General features: G+C 50.8%; 1 protein-coding gene across 13 annotated transcripts in view; it reads left to right on the top strand.

Moving 5' to 3' along the window:
* The window catches only part of LOC139355399 (golgin subfamily A member 6C-like), a 37,367-nt gene extending 16,428 nt beyond the window's left edge, over positions 1-20,939 (top strand). For 3 of the 13 annotated variants that reach the window (XM_071101092.1, XM_071101090.1, XM_071101093.1), the window contains 17 exons: positions 9,749-9,868; positions 11,790-11,870; positions 13,035-13,073; positions 13,339-13,389; positions 13,490-13,571; positions 13,668-13,774; positions 14,826-14,912; positions 15,020-15,127; positions 15,320-15,407; positions 15,816-16,348; positions 16,623-16,703; positions 18,017-18,092; positions 18,523-18,614; positions 18,853-18,955; positions 19,038-19,138; positions 19,230-19,383; positions 19,470-20,070. In XM_071101092.1, coding sequence (XP_070957193.1) covers positions 9,749-9,868; positions 11,790-11,870; positions 13,035-13,073; positions 13,339-13,389; positions 13,490-13,571; positions 13,668-13,774; positions 14,826-14,912; positions 15,020-15,127; positions 15,320-15,407; positions 15,816-16,348; positions 16,623-16,703; positions 18,017-18,092; positions 18,523-18,614; positions 18,853-18,955; positions 19,038-19,138; positions 19,230-19,383; positions 19,470-19,684 — 2,118 coding nt within the window. In that variant the 3' untranslated portion in view covers positions 19,685-20,070. Of the gene's footprint in view, positions 1-1,223; positions 1,395-1,910; positions 2,012-3,026; positions 3,198-7,075; positions 7,198-7,288; positions 8,070-9,748; positions 9,869-11,789; positions 11,871-13,034; positions 13,074-13,338; positions 13,390-13,489; positions 13,572-13,667; positions 13,775-14,825; positions 14,913-15,019; positions 15,128-15,319; positions 15,408-15,815; positions 16,349-16,622; positions 16,704-18,016; positions 18,093-18,522; positions 18,615-18,852; positions 18,956-19,037; positions 19,139-19,229; positions 19,384-19,469 lie in introns of those variants that run through there. The other 10 variants (XM_071101084.1, XM_071101083.1, XM_071101085.1 and 7 more) reach the window with 9 other exon arrangements.
* Positions 20,940-22,891: the final 1,952 nt, after the last annotated feature.

Genomic DNA, 22,891 nt, shown 5'->3' with positions numbered 1-22,891 from the left:
TTCTCACCCAGCTGCAGCTCCCCCTCCCTGTTGTCCCTTCCACCAGGTGATAGAGAACCTGGCAGGCTGTGCCCCATAGAAGAGTTCCATTTCCTTCTGGTGAGGGATGGGAACCAGCTGGGGAGGGAGGGATGAGAGGTCTGGGGACTCTCCCAGCCCTGCCTCACATTTGAAGGATAGTATCTGGGCGGCAGCATGGTTTAGGATAGACCAGGCGGCCCCTAGGTTTATAGTCTGGTCTCGGGCAGGATGCTGCCATGTCACCTTTTCTTCTGCACGTCCTGACCTGGCACCCTACCTAGTTAAAAGTCTTCAGGCCTCCTGCCCCCTGGGCATTGCCCCCACTCCTTGCGCAGACACAGCCGTCCTTGTCCTGGACTAATCTTCAGAGATTCTTGTCCAGCCCACAGCTTTGCTGGACATCACAGGCTGGGCCAGGCCCCCTGCCCAGCACTAACATCTCTTTGTGAGTCTCAACCAGACTGAGCCGCAGCTTCAGGGTCAGAGTAGGCTCTGACTTAATTGATATGACCCAGGACAAGGGGGTTTATTGATGGTGTCACATCTGCTTAAGTTCTTGGCCTCTGTGGTCTCTTTGGGGCATGATACCCCTCTGTCCCATGCTTAGGCGCCCACATGTGGCCACAAGTGCCTTTCCTACCTCATCCCTACTGGAGGCTGGTGTCCAGGCACCTGTGGCTCCAGGCAGAAGGCTGAGTGCAGAGCCAGGCCTGGGCAGATGTTCCACAGGGGCTGCAGGAGCTGACAGCCCTGACCACCCAGCCCTTGGCCATCCATTCCCCTTCACTGTGGCTGGCCCCTCGTCCACCATCCTTCCAGGGGCCAGGCCTGGGCCCAAACTGACTTTTGTCTGCCCCTGGTCCTTCTCGTGTTCTTGGCTGAGCGTGATGGTGTTGCCCGTTTCCTTGATTATCCTCAATTAGAGGTTTATAGAGCCACGTGGGGACGTCACATCTCCTGTCTACCAGGTCCTCACCAGAGACAGGACTGCCTTGGGCTGGGCCTGGGATAGTCAGGGATCACACTTACCTGTTGTGACCTAGCTTCAGCGGCTTCAATCTGGGCAATGGCCTGATGGGCGGCTGCCCCTTCTCTGCATGGGGGAGGCAGGAGAGGAAGATCAGGCAGGAGATCTGCTTCCTGCCAACCTGAGGCTGGTTGGAAGCAGGGTGCCCACCTGTGCCTGTCTCACCTTGCTGCAGGTGCATCGGAGGCTGAACCCCTCTCCCATCCAGCTTGGTGGCCATCTGGCTGATCCACTCTTCCAGGTGGACCCTCTCTCCTCACGTGGTTCAGGTCCCATTGCACCACCTCCAGACAGGCCATGCTAGCCCCAGGGCCTCCCTTCCCTACTACTCATCCCCCAACCCCAGGTATGTGCCACCTCCCTAAAGCCCGCTGTGTTCACCAACTGTGTTTGAACTCTGTCTCTGTGCAAGGCCTCATGCAAAGCCTGAAGCAGCCTGGCTCGTAGAGGGCCAGGAGACCAAAGCTTGAAGAGAGAGTGACGGTCTCCCAGAGCCCACTCGGTCAGCCTCAGCCCCAGGACTGTGTCCATGCTGGTCCTGGCTCCAGTGAGCCAGTTGTTTCCTGAGATGCCTGTAAGGGCTCCTGTGGTCATGGAGGTGGCTGGACAGAACAAGGCTGCCATAACCCTCCCTCCCTGAGAAGGCCCAATGGGGAGCGTTTTAGGCACAGGGCATTGTGGGGGGCATCTTCCAGGGACCCCTCCTACACCCTGCCCTGCCCTGGCTCTCTAGTCAGAAATTGCAGTTGCTTGGAGAGTGGGACTGACCCAGGACGAATGCCTATTTTAGGCTGGCCTTTGGGGTGCTGGGGTGGGGGCAGGGGTGCTTCAGGGATAGGAAGGAGAGGCCTGTGTGTTCCAGAAGTGCAAAGGAACCTGGTGCCAGCCGCAGTCAACCCCGATGTGATGATCTTTCTGCCCACCCTCTTTGATGTCTCGGAGCTGGCCGCTGTCTTTGGCCAGGTAAGCTCATGGTCTGGGCTCCTGGGGTCCCCTCACTGGGCCTGCCCACTCCTTGCAGGTAGGGGAGCCTTTGGGCTGGGACTATCCTTGGCTCCCCCTTCCAGGTCATGGGTTCAAAGTCCATTCCTGGGTTCCACCACCACCAGGCCTCAATGGTGTCCTGATGGGCGCAGGAGCTGCTGGGGCTTTCTAGACTAAGACCCTTGCCTATCTCTGTGTTCCCCGTTACAGTGGGTCTGCAGAAGTCGGCCTCAGTCTCTGCCCTGGAAGCCTGCCTTACCTTGCCCTGACTGCCCCACACCCAGTGGCTCTGATCCACTGTAGAGCAGCCAGGGCCCCCGTTGCTCACACCCTCTGGCCTGAGGATGACTGGCTCTGTGGCTGGGTTCAGGGAGTCAGGGAGGGGGGTGGGCCTTGCTCTCAGCAGCCCCCATTCCCACTCTGACCCCTTTTCAGTCTTCCTCCTCTTTTGGGCTCTACCCTGGGACCCTCCCAGCTCCTCACACCAGATGACGGTCTAAATATCTAGAAATCAATATTTTAAATACCAACTTTGGATTGCTTCCTGACTTTTCCATACCCCCAAAGGGCCAGCGTTTCTCTTAGGACTGACAGTCTCTCCAGCCCTACTAGGCCGGATGAGGCAGGCGTGAGGGTGTCCCTTTCCCAGCCCTCTTTGAGGAGGGCTTCCATCACCTTCCTGTGACCTGGCAGCAGGACCACGCTTCGGTGGCAGGAGGGGCAGCCCCAGCTGTGCCTAAGTCCTCTGTGTGGTCTAGCTGTGTGTGCTGAGGGGGGTCTTGGCCACCATTTCCTCCTCTGTAAATGAGACCCATACCTGTGGCATGGAGGGCGGGAGGCTGGTGTGAGTGCCAACCACTTGGAGCAGGGCCCTGAGTGAGCATGGACGTGGGAGCAGGGGTGTTCCTCGAATTTATGCACCTTGGGGATGGGAGTGGGGCTCTCTGCGTGGGTTGACAAGGCATTGCTTTTCCCCACCCCACCTCTGTCCCAGACCTGCAAGTCCGGTCCTTGGGGGTGTAGGAGGAAAGAAGCCCCTGGCTGTGAGTCCTCGAGATGGACCCTGGCCCTCTCTGGTTCTGAGTTCCTGGGAAAGTCAGTGGTGTTGGAACTCTGGATTCATTCCTCAGCGTTGAGGCACTGTCTGTGGAAACCGTGGGACAAGGTGAAGGCGGGGAGAGGAGAGGCTTGGAGTTTGGGTTTCAGCAGAGGGATCAGCAGCGTGAGGGGTCGCCTGTGTGTAGAGGAAAGGGAGTGAAGGCCAGGAGTGAGGAATGAGTCTGAGTGCACCCAGGATGGTGCTGCATCTCCTCCCACATCCACCTGGCCCCAGGGAAGGGAGAAGAAAGGCCATGAGACAAAGGGGAAACTGAGTTGGGTCCATACATGTCCTTCCAGGACCTGGAGGTGCCACTGTCTGGCCCTCAGGCAGTGGGAAGTGGGGGAAGGGAGATTCCCTCCCCACGCCACCTGTTCTCTGTCCCAGGTCTCCTGGACCCCTGTGCACCTAAGTTCAGTCTCTGTCGGCCCCCAGCATCATTTCTAGGGTTGGTGGGAGGCAGCTGGGAACAGTTTAGGGGTAGGTGGGGCCTGTTTGGGGGAGTCTGCTTGACTGCTTGGGCCACTGCCCACAGTAGTGGGGAGCTTTTCTGGCACACTGACTGCACCACCCAGGCGCTGCCAGTAACAGCCCCCAGGGAGTGTTTGCAGAAGGCCTTGGTGGGCGGTGGGGGTGGACCCCACCCAGAACAAACACCTGGGCTGGCGTCAGGGAGAACAGCCCTCCACTTACCTGTCTGGAGGGTCCTCTGTACCACACTGTGCGTGTCTAAGCTCCGAGGCTGAACACACTGAGGGAGGCCCTCCACTTTAGCACCTTGACAAGAAGGGCAGGGACACCGGGATCAGGCCCAGCCCCCTGGCCCCAAACCTGCAACCCCAGCTGGAGGGTGAGGAGGTGCTGGGCTTGGGTTGGGGAATCAGGGGTGTAAAGGGGCCTGCTCACCCCTCAGCTTGGCTCAAAGTCTCAAGGTGTCAAAGGCTCAGCCTGCCCCTCAGAAAGGAGCCTGGACCCAGCCAGATACTCACCAGGACAAGGGTGAATGTGACGAGCAGGAGGCCTAGAATGAAGAGAGCCATGGCATAGCCGGGGATGGAGGTGTCCAGCGGGCTGGGGGCTTTGGGGCTAGGAGTGCCTAGAGCAGAGTAAGAAGGCTATGGCCAGGTGGGTCCCTGCCTCCCAGACTTCTGAGATAGCATAATCTGGGCCCAGAAGGTGCTGTGGGACCTGTTATATGTCATGGACCTACCTCAAAAATACTAGCTAAGTAAAAAAGCCAGACACGAGACCACATATTGTATAATTCCATTGATTTGAAATGTCCAAAAAAGGCAAACTGATAGACACAGAAGTGGGCTGATTTACCTCAAGAGGCAGCGACTCAAGCTCTCTAGACGACAGGTGATACATCCATGAGAAAAAATAAGGAAAAGAAAAGAAACTTAAATATAAATAAATGAAAATAATGCTTCTCCCTTGTTATACAGGAAATCACATTCTTCTTGTAATAATTCGGAAGACAAAATATGAAGAAGTCTTTAATTTTGCCACTCAAAACATTCTGGTTTGCTGCTTTTTATACTTTTGTATGCATATAAATATTTTAAAACGTAGAATCATAATACATAGTCTTTTGTCACTGTGTTTTGGGCATATTTCTATGGCAGTAAACATATCCTTGGCATCGTCATTTTTAAAAGCTTGATGTGTATTAAGCTAATCATTCCCACCCCTGAAGTAAATGTTCTTATATATTTTTTTTAATGGACTCAAGCAAGCATTTTTGGACTGAATTCATAGAAGCAGAATTTCTGGAGGACAATAGCATAAAACAATTTGAGGATATTTAATAGAAATTTTCAAATTATTCTGCAGAAAAATTGGTTCAGTTTATATTCCCACCAACAGGGGCAGAGCTCCGGTTTCCCCCTTCCATTTGCCCTCTTTGCTGGTATTTAAGCAGAAAATCTCATTGTTTTCATTACATTTCTTTGGTTTCTAGTGCTTTTGAGTGTTATTTTTTTGCTCCATCACCCAGGCTGGTGTGCAACAGTGCAATCTCGGCTCACTGCAACCTCCGCCTCCTGGGTTCAAGCAATTCTCCTGCCTCCGCCTCCTGAGTAGGTGAAATTACAGGTGTCCACCTCCATGCCTGGCTAATTTTTGTATTTTTTAGTAGAGACGGAGTTTCACCATGTTGGTCAGGCCGGTCTCAAACTCCTGACCTCAGGTGATCCACCTGCCTCGGCCTCCTAAATTGCTGGGATTACAGGTGTGAGCCACCGGACCTGCCTTGAATCCTTTTTATATGTTTATTGGTGATTGTAATTCTCGTGGGAAGTGCCTGTTTCTCCATTGCCTATTTTCTGGCCAACCTCCAAAGTCACATTTCACTTAATTTTTATCCTGCTGATTGAAAGCAATTTAACTTAGTGATTTTAATGTTCATAGGAGCAGGACAGACTGTAATTATCTAGGTCTTGCCCTGTCACCCAGGCTGGAGTGCAGTGGCATGATCATAGCTACGGCAGCCTCATACTCCTGAGCTGAAGCAATTTTCCTACCTCAGCCTCCCAAGTAGCTAGGACTACAGGTGTGTGCCACCATGCCCACTAATTTTTTAAAATTTTTAGAGAGATGTGAATTCGCTATGCTGCCCAGGCTGGTCTTGAACACCTGACTTCAAGTAATCGTCCCACCTTGACTTGCCAAAGTGCTGGGATTATAGGCGTGAACTTCTGCTCCCGGCCAAGAGCTCATTTTGTTTGTTGGTATCTTTTCATATTTGAGGCTTTGGTGCTAGCGCTGAAGTATTACATTCACCATCCGGGGTTTACAGGACTTTTGTTTTGATATTGAACAGATAGAACTGTTGAGTTCTGCATCTTTGCAGGCATACTGAATGTGCCTACCAGGACTCTGCTTTATATCCATTGAAAGCAAGAAATAATACAGTAAAACTTTGCCTGGGTAGAGGCTTTGAAAGAATGGAGTCTTCTGGTTTAATTCTATTGACTTGGAAGTGTGAAAGTGAAAAGAATTCAAAACTTACATTTCCTGTTGAATGCAATTTGAAAATATAGCCAATGATTCCACTTTTCTTTAGTAAGTTTGGACATTCCCATCTACTTGGTGTTTTATGATAGAACTGCTAGTGTGCCTGCGACTTACATTGTGAAGATATGTTTTTAAAACTTGAGAGGTAAGAGGGTGTAAATGGTGTTGTATGAGATCAGGCTGGATGAGAACTGACACTTGTAAATATACTTTTTAGACTGAACCTCTGTTTGCCACTTGTTTTCTTATTTAACTCATAAAAATAGAACACGTTGGATGAAGGGTGGGAGGAGGAAGGAGATTTATGACTTTTAATTGCATGTCATTGTTTTATATCAAGAACATATGGTGTCCTTGGCTTTGGGCCTACAGAAGGAAACACATTTTTCTACCTGTTGTATGCCAGAGGTTCTTGAACACCTGGAGGGGTTACTGCAGCACAGATTTCTGAACCTTACTCCAGAGTTTCTGATTCACCAGGTCCAGGGTGGGGCCTGAGAATTTGCATTTATAAAAAGTTCTCAGGTTCTGCTGGTGCTGCTAGTCCAGAGACTACATTGCTGAGAACCCTCTTGTCTACTAACCGTAAATTGTGGAACTCTAGAAAAAAGCTTAGTTTGGTGTGGGATAAGAATCTCACAGGTTATGGAGTAAATCATGAAAGATTCAACTCTTGATCCCAGTCTAGTGTCTAATGCAGGTAACAAGCAATACTCAGTGACATAACACAATTCTTGATTTTCATGATTGCAAGTGATAGCCAAGTATCAAGTGAGAAATTCAGTTTCATTTGCAAGGCTTAGAGAGGCCAGATGATTCTAGAAAAATAGGCCTTGTAATTGCTTTAAACCAGTAAAGAGGTTTGAGTGCTTATTAAATGGAAAGTTTTGTGGTTTTCTTTATTTTATTTTATTTTATTTTTTGAGATGGAATCTCGCTCTGTCGCCCAAGCTGGAGTGCAGTGATGTGATCTTGGCTCACTGCAACTTCTGCCTCCTGGGTTCAAGTTATTCTCCCGCCTCAGCCTCCTGAATAACTGGGATTACAGGTACCCACCACCACACCTGGATAGTTTTTGTATTTTTAGCAGAGACGGGGTTTCATCATGTTGGCCAGGCTGGTCTTGAACTCCTGACCTAAGGGGAGCCACCGCACCCGGCCCAAAAGCTTTGTGTTTTTAAAGATATTAGACATGTTTCTTGTTTTTAAAAAGTCTTAATAATGTCGGAGAATAAGAGAAATGTTTTTCCAAGAGAAATCCTTGTGATTATTTTACCTTATTGGAATGTTGGATAATATAGTCTGCTTCATTAATCATCAAACATGCTATGGATTTTCCATTTTTATAGGATTTGTGTCTCAATTGAGGTAATACTGGTAATTCTTGTACTCCATCTGAAGATGAAAAATGTAGGCCAAAATCATAGACCGTACATTGAAGCTGGATTATGAAGATAGCTCTGGAGGAACATGTAGACACACACACACACTGACACACATATATATAAAGTATAAACACATATATATTTTAAAGTTTATTTTTAAAGTTTTAAAGCAAAAGCCGGCCCCTCCCCTCTCCCGGAGTAAGCAGGCCCCGCCCCTCACCCCAAGTGGGCGGGGACAGCAGTTGCATGGGCAGCTTCCTTTGTGATGCCACAGGTTCCTCTGGACACACTGCTGCCTGGCCACGCCTCCTTTCCCTTTCATCTTTCTCACTGACCAATGGGCTTGGAGCATTAAGGCCACACCCCTTTTCTGTGTTCTATTGGCGCCCTGGTTACGCCTCCTCTGGCTCAGTCACACAGCTGACTGGTAGGTGACTGGAGGTGTTCCCTGATGTGGCCCCAACCCTGCCTCCCTCCCCACCCCGCGATGTTAGAAGAAACTCGAGAGCGCAAATTGGCAGCAGCCAAGAAAAAGGTAAAAAGCACCAGGTCGTGGCCCCCCAATCCAGCCAGAGATCCCCTCCAATGGCAAGACCACTGCCAGAGTCTATACCACTCCTGAGGCACACCGGGCTGGGGCCCCCAACCCTGGCACCTCTGGGCTCCCCCCACCAAAGTCCTGGCAGTCAGTCCCACTCCTTCAGCAAGAAGCCCAGCCCCTGCCCTCACCAATCACTCCAGGGTGACTTTGGGTGGGTGACTCCTGGGGCTCCCCACTCCATACTCAGCCCTCACATCCTGCCACCCCAAGCCCAACCTCCCTGGGTTCTCGGGGCTCACCTCTCCAAGGACCTGGGTCTCCCAGCCCCAGTCCCCCCCATTGCCATTCATCCCTGGGTGACTTTGAACTGGTGATTCCTGGGGTTCCCTGCTGCAGATTCGACTCTCCCCTCCTGCTGACCCAAGCCCGACCTCCCTGGGCTCTTTGGACTGGTGTCTCCAAGGACCCGAATCCCAGCTCTATGTCCCCCTCCACCATCGTGGATGGGTGACTCAGCCATCGCACTGATGTGGTTTCCCCCACCCCCAGGAGGAGTGGAATGTAGTGATGTCACAGTCCCCCTACGAACTGTCATTACTGCTGCAAGACCAGCCATTGATCTTATGACCCAGTCCCCTAAGCATTCTCACCCCATTTCTGGTTCCTTGGGTCACAGCACAAATTTCCAGCTGGAAGGGGAATGGGGACTATGGGACCTAGGGGCAAGAGGTTTCAGGCTGCCTCACTCCCTTCACATAGACATTGGCAGTGTGAAAAGCCTACACTTCACCCGTGAGCTCAAAATGTTGACAGTATCTCTGGGTGGCAATGGGAGAACGAGTTTGGTTTGGTTTTCTCCCAGCCTTCTACTCTCCAAAGAGAATTTAACATTTTTTTCTGAGTTCTCCACCTCACATTCTAATTCTCCACGGTTCTGGGACCAGACAGAGCTTCAATCACTGGTCTCTGAAGTGAGATTTGCTCATCCTCTGTGGAATAGATCTTCGGAAACTGAACTTGACACCTTGAATCTTCCTCCTATCATCTCAACCTGGGGCACTTTGAGTGCCACAGGATAAATGCGGGAGATCTTTCTAAAGCATCAGTTTCCCTTGATTCTCTTGAGAGAGGAAAAACATTAATGTACTTAGGGATGACAGTCACACAGGTTTCTAAGAGTATACCAGACTTCTCTCTGAAATGAGACTTGGTTGTCCTCTTTCTGATAAATTCCCAGATTTACCAAAAAAGCTGCCTTCTGCCATGAGGACACATTGATATAAAAGTTTGAGAGGTCCTGGTGCACTTCTTCACACTTACAGACGTGTGAGGATGTATGACTCTAAACCACACAGCGTACAGTTCCTGCCTACTTAATGCTGACTTTTCTACCACTGCCTCTGGTTTTGGTCCCTGGCAGCTGCTGATTCATGGTAAAATCCCAGAGCTTGGAGTCAGAAGACTGAGTTTAAGTTCCATTATTGCCCCCCCGCCTTTCATTTTTAGCCATAATATCAATCCCTCTCGGTCACTAAGTGATTGTGGCAACATCATGTACAGTTCTTGGTGGCATTAAATCAGATGGTGTATAAGAGTATTTTGCAAAAACTGTAAAGGAGGATGTGGCTGTAGGGGCTGGTAGTTATGAGTATTACTGCTCTTCTTTCCCACAGCTAAAAGAATATCAGCAGAGGAGCAGCCCTGGTGTTCCGGCAAGAGCGAAGATGAAAAAGAAAACTACTGGCAGTAGCTCTGAGACAACCACTTCTGGTGGTTGCCACTCACCTGGGGATGTGAGTCTTGGCTGGCCAGTCTCCTGGGGACAGGGGGCCCAAGGGGCAGTAGAGGGTAATTGTTGAGATTGCTGGGTACTTGTTAAGAATTCTCAGTTTGAATCCTGCCTCTCCATCTGCTAGGGATCTGATTTGTGTCAGTTGCTTGAGCTCCTTGGGCCTCTCTTTTCACATCTGTAAAATAGGGGTAGTGTGGTTTGACTTCCATTTGTGAAGTTTAAATGAGATTTCATATTGTTGTTGTTTTTATGTTAATCCCTAGTACATGGCCTGCTGTAAACACCCAGGACACCCAGGAAATGGTCATTGCTGTTTGATTTTCCTCATCCCCAGTCTCAAGGGGAACCTGGGCTAATGAGTACAGTCACTTGCCATCAGGCTGTCCCTTTAGGAGTCACCGAAGGGGGCTCCAGCGTGTGGTGAGGAAAGCCCCAGGCACTAGGAGTAAGAGAAGATCTAACTTGCCACCAGCTTGCTGGGTGACCACAGAAAAATCACTTCTTCTCCTGGGCCTCAGTTTCCTCCTCTGTAAGATGATACTGGACAAGATCAGTGTCTTTGAAACTTGTTTTTTAGCTGGAGCCCCCTTAGTTCAAGTGAACCCTTACTCAGAAGTCTGGTTTTATTAATGGAGGTGGAGGTCTGGAGCATTACCAGATTCATCGCCCACATCCTGGGCCTGAGGAGAGGGGTCCAGTGAGCATATTAAGAGCTGCATTGGTCAGGTGACTCTACCCTGTGACTGCATCGCTCAGGGAACATTTCCATCTATTTGTTCCTGCCCCGGCAAGGCCGCAGGTGGCCATTTGGAAGAACGGCATAGGCCATGGTTTTAATCTCCTCTGCTCTTCGTCAGCATTTCGTTTTCCTGAACCCACGTCTTCCTCCTACCCTGACTTTCTTGCTTCTCTCTAAACCACTTCTGTCTTTCTCCCCCTGCCTTGTTTTTTCCCTTGTCACCTCCTGTAGATTCAGGACATTCTGAAGGTGCTGGCGTCCAACCTTAACCACTCCAATGGGGTAGTGCTACCCCATTGAAAAAGTGGAAGGCGAGGCAGTGCCAGGACCCCTCTCTGGCTTTTTGTCTGCAGCTGTGCATGCCCCTGAGGCTTCTCTCATTTGGGGGATACTTTGCCTCTGGCTTATTTTTATGTTGCTGCCATTAACCTTCAGCCTGTTTATGTCTTCTTCTTCACCTGCTTGATTGATTGGGTTTTTTCCTTCCCCACATCTTTTATAATCTTGGAAACGGTGAGACATATCTTAAAGTTTAAAAGTAATTTGGGAATAATGTACAGAGCAGGCATGTGGGATTTGGGGCTTTTTTTTTTTTTTTTTTTTTTTTTTGAGACAGAGTGTCTCTGTCACCCAGACTGGAGTGCAGTGGTGCGATCTCGGCTCACTACAACCTCTGCCTCCTGGGTTCAAGCGATTCTCTTGCCTTAGCCTCCTGAGTAGCTGGGATTACAGGCACCTGCCAGGGTGCCCGGCTAATCTTTGTATTTTTAGTAGAGACAGGGTTTCACCATGTTGGCCAGGCTGGTCTCAAACTCCTGACCTCACGTGATCCACCCGCCTCAGCCTCCCAAATTTCTGGGATTACATGCGTGAGCCACTGTGCCCTGTCCCTTACTGTTTTTATACTTTATATCCATAACTGTTTCCCATGAAAGCATTTTTTTTTTCATTTCTCATTTTTATTACGTCTGCATCATCTGCCACCCTGAAGGATCTAGAGGTAAGAGGCCCTGGGCCGAAGTGCAGTGACCTTTCATGCCAGCCCTCCAACCTCCTCTCACAGTGGGAGCTGGGTGCCCCTCTACCAGCTGAGACAGCCCACACACACCCCAGCCCTAATGATTGTTCTCTCTACCTCTCCCCGCAAACCTCCTCCAACTCCTCCTCTCTGCGTGCGCCTCAGAGCCGGTACCAAGAACTGGAAGTAGCCCTGGACTCAAGCTCCGCAACAATCAATCAACTCAATGAAAACATAGAATCATTGGTAAGAGTCCAGTGGGGTCTCCTGATTCCATGCTGCCAATCCTGGACTCCAGTTTCCCCTTGGGGCCCTGAAGAAAGGGGCTAGGGCCCCTGGTGCCAAGGGTTAATGGGGAGCTGGAGTGCCTGGGCTTCACCTGGGGGGACCCCAGAGCAAGGAGCATGCAGCATGGCTCTTCTGTCACTGTCCTGTTTGCTGGCTCTCTTCTTCAGACACCTCTGCTCCAGTCCTTGCCACACACACCCTGGGGTTCTCGCCTCTCAGAGAAGTGAGGGTTGTTAGGGGCTCCCTATGTCTGCCCTGACTCAGTCCCTAATTTGTTCTTTGAGTCTGGACTAGCCAGCTCTCCTCCTTGGGCTTGTGTTTCCAGAGGAGGTAGAGTATCAAAGGTCTCTGTTAGCTCTGAGAGTCCGAGAGTTAAAGGCCCCTAGAATGGGCCAGGTGCGGTGGCTCAAGCCTGTAATCCCAGCACTTTGGGAGGCCGAGATGGGTGGATCACGAGGTCAGGAGATCGAGACCATCCTGGCTAACACGGTGAAACCCCGTCTCTACTAAAAAATACAAAAAACTAGCCGGGCGAGTTGGCGGGTGTCTGTAGTCCCAGCTACTGGGGAGGCTGACACAGGAAAATGGCGTACACCCAGGAGGCGGACCTTGCAGTGAGCAGAGATAGCACCACTGCACTCCAGCCTGGGCGACAGAGCGAGACTCCGTCTCAAAAAAAAAAAAAAAAAAAAGCCCCTAGAATGGAAACCTCAGGGCCAACGGCTCCCGTCTGTCCTTTTCTGTCCTGTATCTGTGCTGTGAAGACCCGTGCCTGGTCTGTATGTGCTCAGTAAACGTTCGTTGAATGAACGCATCTTTCTAAATCACAAACTGGCAGAACGGTGGGCCTTTCTCAGACTCCGACTCTAGAGGTTTATGTTACTGTCCTTTTGAGAGAATCCAGATTCAGACTTTGAGTTCTGTGGCTGTGGGCAAAAACCAACAAAGACCCAAATCCTCTGTCTTTGGGAGCTTGAGGAGAGTTGACCAGTTCATGTTGCCACTGGGTCTGAGAACTTTGCCTTTAAAATCCATTCCTGGCCCCTGCCTACCGCTTCCTGGTCTGGGGAATAGAGTTGAGGGGCCCCCCCCTCAGTCACCTGAATTTGACTCTTCCCACGGAAACAACAGAAGGAACAAGTGGAACATCAGCTGGAAGAAGTAACGCGATTTCTTTGTTTGCACACAACATGACTGCTGGGTTTGAGGGGCACTCAGATGTAGAGGCGCCAGTCTCGTCTCACCCACTCCCAGCCTGGGGAAGAAGACTCACCCCTCAGATTCCACCCCATACCCACAGGGTCCCTGAAAACCTGGTCCCATGGGTGTGCCTGTCCTGGGGCATTGGTGGCATGCTGGGGGCATGTCTCTTGCTGTGCCATCTCTGCCTCCCCCGGGTAAGAGCTCTGTCTTCCTCTTCCTACAGGAAAAGAAAGCAAACAATGACATACACAAAGCACAGACGGAGCAGCTAGAGGTGAGTGGAGGGTGGGGAGTTTTCTCCTGTCCTCCGGAGAATGTTTCTTTCCGTCTCTTTCAGCACTTGCTTGGCTTTTCTCCCAAACATTCAATTCCAGACAATCAACATCCTCACATTGGAAAAGGCAGACTTGAAGACCACCCTTTACCATACTAAACGTGCCGCCAGACACTTCGAAGGTGAGAACGTGGGCACCCCATCATCCTTCACCCTGGCACTTTGACAGGTCTTTAGGGGGAGTCCTTTGGGCCCCATCTCAACCTCTGTCATTACAGAAGAGTCCAAGGATCTGGCCGGCCGCCTGCAATCCTCCTTACAGCGTATTCAAGAATTGGAGCGGGCTCTCTCTGCTGTGTGTACACAGCAGTGGGAAGAGGACAGGGTGAGTCCAACCAGCTGCCCCGTCCCCTGGCAGCCTGGCTTCCCAGATGCAGGAGTGAGCCTAAAGGTCCCTTCTGCAGGATGCAGTGTCCTGCCCAGAAGGCAGCGTGCTCATTTCTTGCTGCTTTTGTGTGTGGTTGTTAGAGGCAGCCTGGGGCTGAGTCAGCTGCTGTGGGTGAGTTGGGGGCACTGTGGGGTGCAAACACTGGACACAGAGCTCAGAGGCCAAGTGCCTGCCCTGCCCTTACCTGGCTGTGGCCTTGGCCAAGTCCCAGGTGGGGTATCGGATACTTGTACTGTGAAGGTACAGAAGAGTACCTTTACTATGTCACCATTTCTGTAGAGAGAGGAAAGATGTGTGTGTGTGTGTGTGTGTGTGTGTGTGTGTGTGTGTGTGTGTGTGTGTACGTACTATTATACATAAAACATGTCTGCAAGTGTTCATAAAAAACTCAGGAGAGAGTAACAGGGTGGCTGGGAGACACTTCCCTTCTGTACCTTCTGAGTTTTGGACGATGCAAATGTATCATCCTTTCAAAAAGTGAACAAAAGATTAATTTTCCCCCCTCTATCTGTGCCCCCACACCTAGCAAGAAAAAATGGGCTTAGAGAATCGGATAGACCTGGGTGTTCAAATCCCAGCTCTGTCTAAGTGATCTTAGGCAAGCACTTAACCTCGAATACTCCATGTTTTTCATCTACGCAATAGAGGTTACCCTAGTAAATGTCTCATATGGTGGTTGTGAGGATTAAATGGGATTGTTAGCATGGTACCTGGTGAAGCACTCCATTCAGGTTCAAAGAGTGGTAGTAATAACAGTAATAACAATTGTAATATGATCTGATCTCTCTGGGCCTCCGTTAGCCAGCAGTAAATTCGATCTCTTTCCCTGTCCCTTCCAACTTTACTGAGTTCTTCTAAAAACCAGACCACGGGCTTGGAAATGCCTTGATCTTTACTGACTGAGTTGTATATTGAGCCTAGCGATAACCCTTTTGAGGGGCACTGCCCAGGCTCCCCAGATGAAAACTTCTCACTCTTCACCATCCAGTCCTCGAGCCGCAGTGAAGCAGTCCTCCAGCGGCAGTTACGGCAGACCATAAAGGAGCGGGCGCTGCTGAACGCACACGTGACACAGGTGAGGCTTTGCAGAGGGAGAGATGTGGAAGGAAGATGACCCCAGGGGACCAGGAGCAGGTGAGGACCAGTGACAGCCCTTCCTCACTTCTGTGCCCATTCTTGCAGGTGACAGAGTCAATGAAACAAGTCCAGCTGCAGAGAGACGAATATGCCCAACATATAAAAGGAGAGAGGGCCCGGTGGCAGGAGAGGATGCGGAAAATGTCGGTGGAGGTGAGACCTGACCCTTCAGCCCCCACCTTAGATGGGTCACTGGGTCTTTCTGGGCATCTGTAAAATGGGACTAGTACAGCCAGAGGTGGTCATGGGTCTGGGCTTTGTGGAGGTGGGGGCAGAGAGGAAGATGGTAGCCTGTCCAGCCACCAGCCCCCTCTCCAGGGCCCTTTCCCCCTGTGCTTTGGGCAGGCTCGCACGTTGAAGGAGGAGAAGATGCGTGACACATATCGGATACAGGAGCTGGAGAGGACCTTGTCCGAACTCAAACACCAGATAGGTAAGGTGGGGCTGGTGTGACCTGGGAGCAGGACTGGCATCAGAGGGCTGTGGGGTGGCTTAGGATGCCCCAGGGAGGTGGGTGAATGGAAGGGCTTTGAGGCAGTGGGAAAGTGGTCTGTGCCAGGAGTCAGCAAGTCTTGTCATCTCCATGAGCTCAGGGTCCCCATCAGCAAAGAGGGAGGACTGCCCATTGTCAGCCACCCACAGTGCTCTCTATCTGAAAGTGGCTTGGAAATGGGCACCATCGGGTGCGAGGAATCATTAGCAGTGAGGCCAAGCTTGGGAAGCCTGAGAGGAGCTGTGAATCAAGAGGAGGGTTGTTTCTTTTTTTTTCTTTTTTTTTTTTCAGGGGGGAGGGGGTGGGAAGAGGAATCCAGAGGCCCTTATTGTCTGCTTCCTTTCTCAGCTGAGCCCTCATCCTCGGCGCCCCCAGCAGGGCCCTCTGAGGTGGAGCAGCTACAAGATGAGGCCAAACACCTGAGGAAGGAGGTGGAGAGTTTGGTGGAAAAACTGCAATTCCAGGTGGAAAACAACCAGGCCTTGAGTCTCCTGAGCAAGGAGCAAAAGGAGAGGCTTCAGGAGCAGGAGGAGAGGCTCCGGCAGCAGGAGGAGAGGAGGCTGTGGGAGCAAAATGAGAGGCTTCGGGAGCAGGAGGAGTGGACGCTGCAGGAGCAGGAGAGTCTGCGTGAGCAAAAGGAGAGGCTTAGGGATCAGGGTGAGAGGCTGCGAAAGCAGGAAGAGAGACTGCGAAAGCAGGAAGGGAGACTGGGAAAGCAGGAAGAGAGACTGCGAAAGCAGGAGGAGAGGCTTCAAAAGCAGGAAGAGAGGCTGCGAAAGCAGGAGGAGAGGCTACGAAAGCAGGAGGAGAGGCTCACGCTTTCCCAGAACCACAAGCTCGACAAGCAGCTGGCCGAGCCACAGTGCAGCTTCGAGGATCTGGTGGGTTGCTCCACCTGGGGAGGCTGCCCTCATCCCTAGCCCTCCAGGCCTTTGTTTCCCCACCTGTAAAATGGGGCAGTGTAGCCCTCACATGAGATGGTACTTCTAAAGGCACCTGTGAGCCAGAGCTCATCAGGCCCTGCTCTGATGGCTGTGGGGGAGGGGATGATTTTTCTAACCTGCCTCCACCCTTCCCCGTGACATGGGAGACAGACACCAAGTTCAGGGTTCTCCAGCTGCAGTGGATGGCCACTGATTGCTTCTCTCTGTCCAGAACAACCAGGACAAGAGCGCTCTGCAGTTGGAGCAGCGAGTAAAGGAGCTGCAGGAGAAGCTGAGTGAGGTGAAGGAGATGGTAACCTTTGCCCCATCCAAGAAGGGCTGGGAGGCGGGCACCAGCCTCTGGGGAGGGGAGGTGCCAGGCCAAAGGCAGCTCTAGCTGGAGGGAAGGTGACCCCAGCCCCCTCCAGAGCAGCCCTATAACTGTTTCTTGCTTCCTGCCCTCTGACTTTTAGAGGTGGGTAGCCCTGGGCTCCTCCCAGGTCTGGACATTATAATCCCAGCTAGAGGCATGGAGTCCCCCAATCATAGGGGAAGAGACTGGTATAAGAGGTTCCTTATGCCAGGGGCAGTAGCTCACGCCTGTAATCCCAGCACTTTGGGAGGCTGAGGCAGGAGAAACGCTTGAGGTCAGGAGTTTGAGACCAGCCTGGCCAACATGGCGAAACCTCATCTCTACTAAAATTACAACAAAAAAAGTTAGCTACGCATGGTGGCGCATGCTTGTAATCCCAGCTACTCAGGAGGCTGAGGCATGAGAATCACTTGAGCACGGGAGGTGGAGGTTGCAGTGAGCTGAAATTGCACCACTGCACTCCAGCCTTGGCCACAGAATGACACTCTGTCCCAAAACAAAACAAAAAAAGCCTCCTTAGATTCAACCTGGATTCTGGCCTCAGTTCCACTGGTCACCGTTCAGCTATTTTTCATCTCTGAGTCTCTGTTTGTTTAACTTGAAAAGGAAGTTAGCATTTTGCTTGCAGAGGTGCTGAGGATTAAATGAGAGAATACATGGAAAGCATTAGGCTTGTAGCACACTTAGCAGATGGTGGTTGGCTCCCTCTGCTTTTCCACCAGTCTGTGGCCTGCAGTTTAAATGGTGGGAAGGAGGACATGTGATTTGAGACTGGGGAAGGAGGCATGGGGTTCTAGGCAAGGGAGGAAGTTTCTTAGGCCTGGAGCCAGGGGCCAGGGGCCCAGGCAGGTGACAGAGCCCCACAGTGCTCTCACTACCCTATTAATGGTCCCAGAATCTGGAAGCCAGCCACCACGTGCCCTCATGCCCAGGGTCTTCCTGCAGCTGGAGCTGAAGAGCCAAGAGTCTCAGAGTCTGCAGCAGCAGCGAGACTAATACCTGGGTCACCCGCAGCAGTACGTGGCCACCTATCAGCAGCTGACCTCCGAGAAGGAGGCGCTGCACAGGGAGTTACTGCTGCAGACCCAGCTCATGGACCAGCTGCGGCAGCAGGAAGCTCGGGGCAAAGCGGTGGCTGAGATGGCCTGCCAAACCTGCAGGAGACCCAGGGGAGGGAGTCGCTGAGGACAGGGCCCCGAGGGGGACAACCTGGCAACCTCCGTGCCTTCTCACTCTGTTTCCCGTCCCCTTAGGAGCACCTAGAAGCTGCCAGCCAGTGGAACCAACAGCTAGAGGCCCACTTGAGCCTCATGGCTCTCCCTGGAGAAGGTACAGGAGACCACTCAGGGGAAGAGGAGAGAGCCCCAGGAGGAAGGGGGCACTGTCAGCAGCACAGGATTGAGGGGTTGGAAGAGACCTTTAGAAGAGCTGGTCATTATGCCGACCGGGTGTCTGCACTAAGCTCGGCATGAATATGGTGACCTCCTGGGAGCAGGGGGCCACCAGGTTGCCTAAGGATGAGTGAACTGGCCCAGATCAGAAAGGGAGCAGTTCAGAACTCCGGCACCGACTGGTAGCAGGACTGTGCCTGGGCAATATAGCAAGATCTTGGTTCTTAAAAGGAAAAATAAAGAAGAGCAGCTCCTTCCCCTCTGGGGAGGGGCTGTCTCAGGGTTACACAGTGAGGGTGGGGAGAGGTGGGCCCACAGTACCTCCCTTGTTGGGTTGTCTGAGGACCCCTCTGGCCACCTCCCCACAGGAGATGAAGGAGGACATCTAGACAGCGAGGAGGAGGAGGCACCTCGGCCCATGCCACACATCCCAGAGGACCTGGAGTGCCAGGAGGCCATGGTGAGTCTGACTGTCCCTGCTCCACTTTGTCACCTTCCTCTGTGGTCCCTGGAAGGAGCCAGAGGCATGGGCCCCGCCCCAGGGACTGGGGATGAGTCTGTGTGTGGGGAGAGCTACCGGGCCCTGCAGGGGGCCATGGAGAAGCTGAAGATGAGTGCCTCCTGGCGTGGGCCAAGAAAAGTGGGGGCGGGGCAGGATAGGTCACTCCCGAGGTGTGACCCCATTATTTTGGCTCCAGAGCAGCTTTATGGACCTCCCAAAGGAGAAGGCGGACAGGAAGGAGCAGGTGGAAAGACTAGAGCTTGGATTCATCCAGCTCTCTGGAGCGACAGAGGGCATGAGTGAGCAGGAGGCCAGGGCATGGCAGGGGGAGCTGCAGGGCCGTCGGAGGGGCCCCAGTGTCTGAGCCCTGTCCTCTCGCAGGAGACTACATCAGCGAATATGAGAGCCAGGGGGCAGTGCCAAACACTCGGCACCAGGAGAAGGAGGACGTCATGGGTCTGGCTCAGAACGAGGAGATGAAGGTAGAGGGCGTGCAACGTCTCTGCAGGGGTGGGGGTGGGCGTGGGATGTGAAGCCAGCTCAGGCGTGGCAGCTGAGCACCCCTCCTTGCAGGTGAAGCTGCTGGAGCTGCAGAAGCTGGTGTTGCCGCTCGTGTGCAACCACGAGGGGCATGACAAATTGCCCCCCGCTGCCCAGAACCGTGGTGATGAGCCCGCTCCAGGGGCCCCAGCCCCCCAGGAGCTTGGGGCTGCGGAGGAGCAGGGTGGTGAGTAGCGCCCTCAGGCGGGGTGGGCAGGCAGGAGCAGGGGAGGCTCGCACTGTGCTCAGACCCCCGCCTCCCTCTCTCCGAAGATCTTTGTGAGGTGAGCCTGGCCCACAGCGTGGAGCCTGCAGCGGGAGAGGCCAGGGAGGGTCCTCCCCTTGGCAACCCCACCGCAGAGAAGATCGTGCAGCTGCTTCCTGTAATGCAGGACACCCAGGAGCACCCAGGCTTGGCCAGCAAACCCTGCGTCCCTTTCTTTTACCGGGCGGCGGCGAACAGGGAGATCAACATCGTCATCATCTGAGAGCTAGTCAAGAAATTGAAAACAACAACAACAACAACGAAAAGTTATGGGGTTAATCCCCTGCACAATTCATTTACTTCATTTGAATGTTACAGCCCCTCATGTTTATTTGTGTTTCTAATTTACAGTTTAAATTTTTTATAAAAAGTTAAGGGAGAGTGGCTCTTTCCCTAATGTTCACTGTGGCATCCTTTAGCATTTTTGTTTTTACTTTGATAATTGTAGGTCTTGAGCGTGCATATCGAGTTTGCCCTCAGGTAGTGGGAGTTCAAACACACAAAGACCCACTGTTTGCACAAAACTATTCTTGCTGGTTTGGAATAGGCTGCCATGCTTTTTTTTAATGTTATTGCAGCATGTATATTCATTACAGAATTCAGATAAAATTCGCTTGTGTTCTGCTATTATGTTTGATGGAATCCTAATCACAGTGAGCTCTTAATTAGCTCAATATGTGGTTTGCCCTCAAGTGCGCACTGTTTCTTACTTTGTAATATGCCCCTGTGAGTACTGACATTTAGAGTTGTTTAAAGGCCGAGAACTGGAAACAGCCTTTCCCCTATTTTCTGTGTATTGGGGATGGGAGGAATAACATTTTGGGGAGCTTTTTAAATCTCACAGAAGAGGAAAGTGGCCTGCTCTGGCAGGTGTGTGAAGGATAGAGTGTGTTTCATTTGTTCTGGTGCCAGGAATGAGCGCGGTTCTATGGTAGTTCCCTTAGGATTTGTTCGTGCTCTGGGCTCATGAAGATATCGCAGCATGAGCTGCAACGCTTGGACTCTTTCTCAGTGACCTAAAAGGGATTATTTCTGAGGAATGACAGGCTCCCATCATTGACTATGGATGTGGAAAATCTTTTCTAGCTTAGAGCCTTTATATCTACAATACTTTAAAGTCAGAGTTCATATTACCTGTTTTAATCACAGGACTATAAGTCCCAGTATGCAAAAGGGCACTGGTTGGCATTCTTCTTAATGTATTTAGTAAAGATCATAAGAAATCCTTTCAGAGTTTAAATGTCCCTGGAACAGGCATACAGGCTCTAGTCAAGAATGAATTCGAGTGAAGGAAAGCTGTGTGACACCTGGCATTCCTCTATGTTCATGGAGCTTCTTTGAGGCTAGAAGATTGATTTTACCATCTAGACCTCTCTGGCTAACACCTATTCTTTATTGATTACTCTGACATAGGAATTTACTTATTTTCCTTGAATGGAAAACATTGTAAAAACAATAACAACCATTATTAAAACCAATATATATGAGAGTACTTAGTTGAAACAAAAAGGAGATTTAGTAGACAGTATTACACTACATTTGAAAATCAAGGGGAAGTTTATGCAACTTAAAATGTTTACAAGCTGCTGTGCAATCTACTGTTTGTGAAGCTCAAAGTATTATGAGGAAAAGTGTCTATACCATCACAGAGTTATGTCTCCTCACAAAGTTCTTTACGAAGAGTGAAATATGTTTTTATACCTCTCGGTTTCAGTTAGAGGCATATTTTGTGCCCTATTTATGTTAATGTGTCGTACATGATGAATGAATTCTTTCAGTCATACATTGCCTAAATCATAACTTAGAGGTTGCGATGAGCCGAGATCATACCACTGCACTCCAGGCTGGGCAAAAAAAGTAAACTCCATCTCAAAAAACAAAAAAAAACCCCTATAATAATAATAGAAATCAAAGTGTATAGATTATAATATACCACAGACAGGCGGGACCCAGTGGCTCATGCCTGTAATCCCAGCACTTTGGGAGGCCGAGGCAGGTGGATCACCTGAGGTCAGGAGTTCGAGATCAGTCTGGTCAACATGGTGAAACCCTGTCTCTACTAAAAATACAAAAATTAGCTGGGCATGCTGGTGGGTGACTGTAATCCCAGCTACTTGGGAGGCTGAGGCAGGAGAATAGCTTGAACCTGGGAGGTGGAGATTGCAGTGAGCTGAGATCATGCCATTGCACTCCAGCCTGGGGGACAAGAACAAAACTCTGTGAAAAAAAGAAAAGAGGAAGGAAGGAAGGAAGGAAGGAAGGAAGGAAGGAAAAGAAAGAGGGAGGGAGGGAAGGAAGGTAGGAAGAGAAAGAAAGAGGGAAGGAAGGAAGGGAGATCATATTCATACTAGTAGCTGCTTATGACTAATACAAGGATGAGGATTAGAAGGGATTCCCACTTTATAATACATTCTTTCTTTTATATAATAATAATAATAATAAAGACAGCCAGGCACAGTATCTCATGCCTGTAAACCTAGTGCTTTGGGAGGCTGAGGTGGGAGGATCATTTGAGCCCAGGAATTCGAGACCAGCCTGCGCCACAGAGCAAGACTCCATCTCTACAAAATCTTTAAAATAATTAGCCAGGTATGGTAGCCTGTGCCTCTAGTCCCAGTTACTAGGGAGGCTAAGGCAAGAAAATCATGTGAGCCCAGGAGGTCGAGGCTGCAGTGAGCTATGACAGTGCCACTGCACCTGCACTCCAGCCTGGGTGACAGAGTGAGACCTTGTCGCTCTTTAAAAAAAAAGTGAAGCAAATATAACAAAATATTAACAACAGTCAGTGTTGATTCTGTGGTAGGAACATATTTGTTTGCAATATCATGCTCTGTACTTTTCTGTATCTTAAAAACCTTCCTGGCCAGGCGCGGTGGCTCATGCCTGTAATCCCAGCACTTTGGCAGGCCGAGGTGGGTGGATCATGAGGTCAGGAGTTCGAGACCAGCCTGGCCAACGTGGTGAAACCCCATCTCTACTAAAGATACAAAAAATTAGCCGGGGGTGATGCTGCGTGTCTGTAATCCCAGCTTCTTGGGAGACTGAGGCAGGAGAATTGCTTGAATCCGGGAGGCAGAGGTTGCAGTGAGCCTACATTTTGCCATTGCACTTCAGCCTGGGCGACAGGGGGAGACTCCATCTCAAAAAAGAAAAAAAAATTCCCCCTTCCCATACGAATATGCCTAGTTAATAAAAGCAATCCTAAAAGATTACATACAGTATGTATGTAATTTTTTCCTTTTTTTTTTTTTTTTTAGAGTTTATTAAGCAAGGGAGCGGAGGGGAGATGTGGCACAAATAGAAGTATGTAACATTCAAACAACAAAATCTGGGATTTTTGAAAAAATCTTTCAGTTACGGTTACACAAAGGGTCACTTCCTCCCCCAACGACACAGGGACCTCTCAAAGGAGAGGAGGGAGTAAGTCCCA

Source organism: Macaca nemestrina, chromosome 7 (genome assembly GCF_043159975.1).
Source record: "Macaca nemestrina isolate mMacNem1 chromosome 7, mMacNem.hap1, whole genome shotgun sequence".
Classification (NCBI taxonomy): Eukaryota; Metazoa; Chordata; class Mammalia; order Primates; family Cercopithecidae; genus Macaca; species Macaca nemestrina.
Note: the sequence above shows the minus strand (reverse complement) of the source record. Positions and strands in the feature narration are given on the sequence as shown.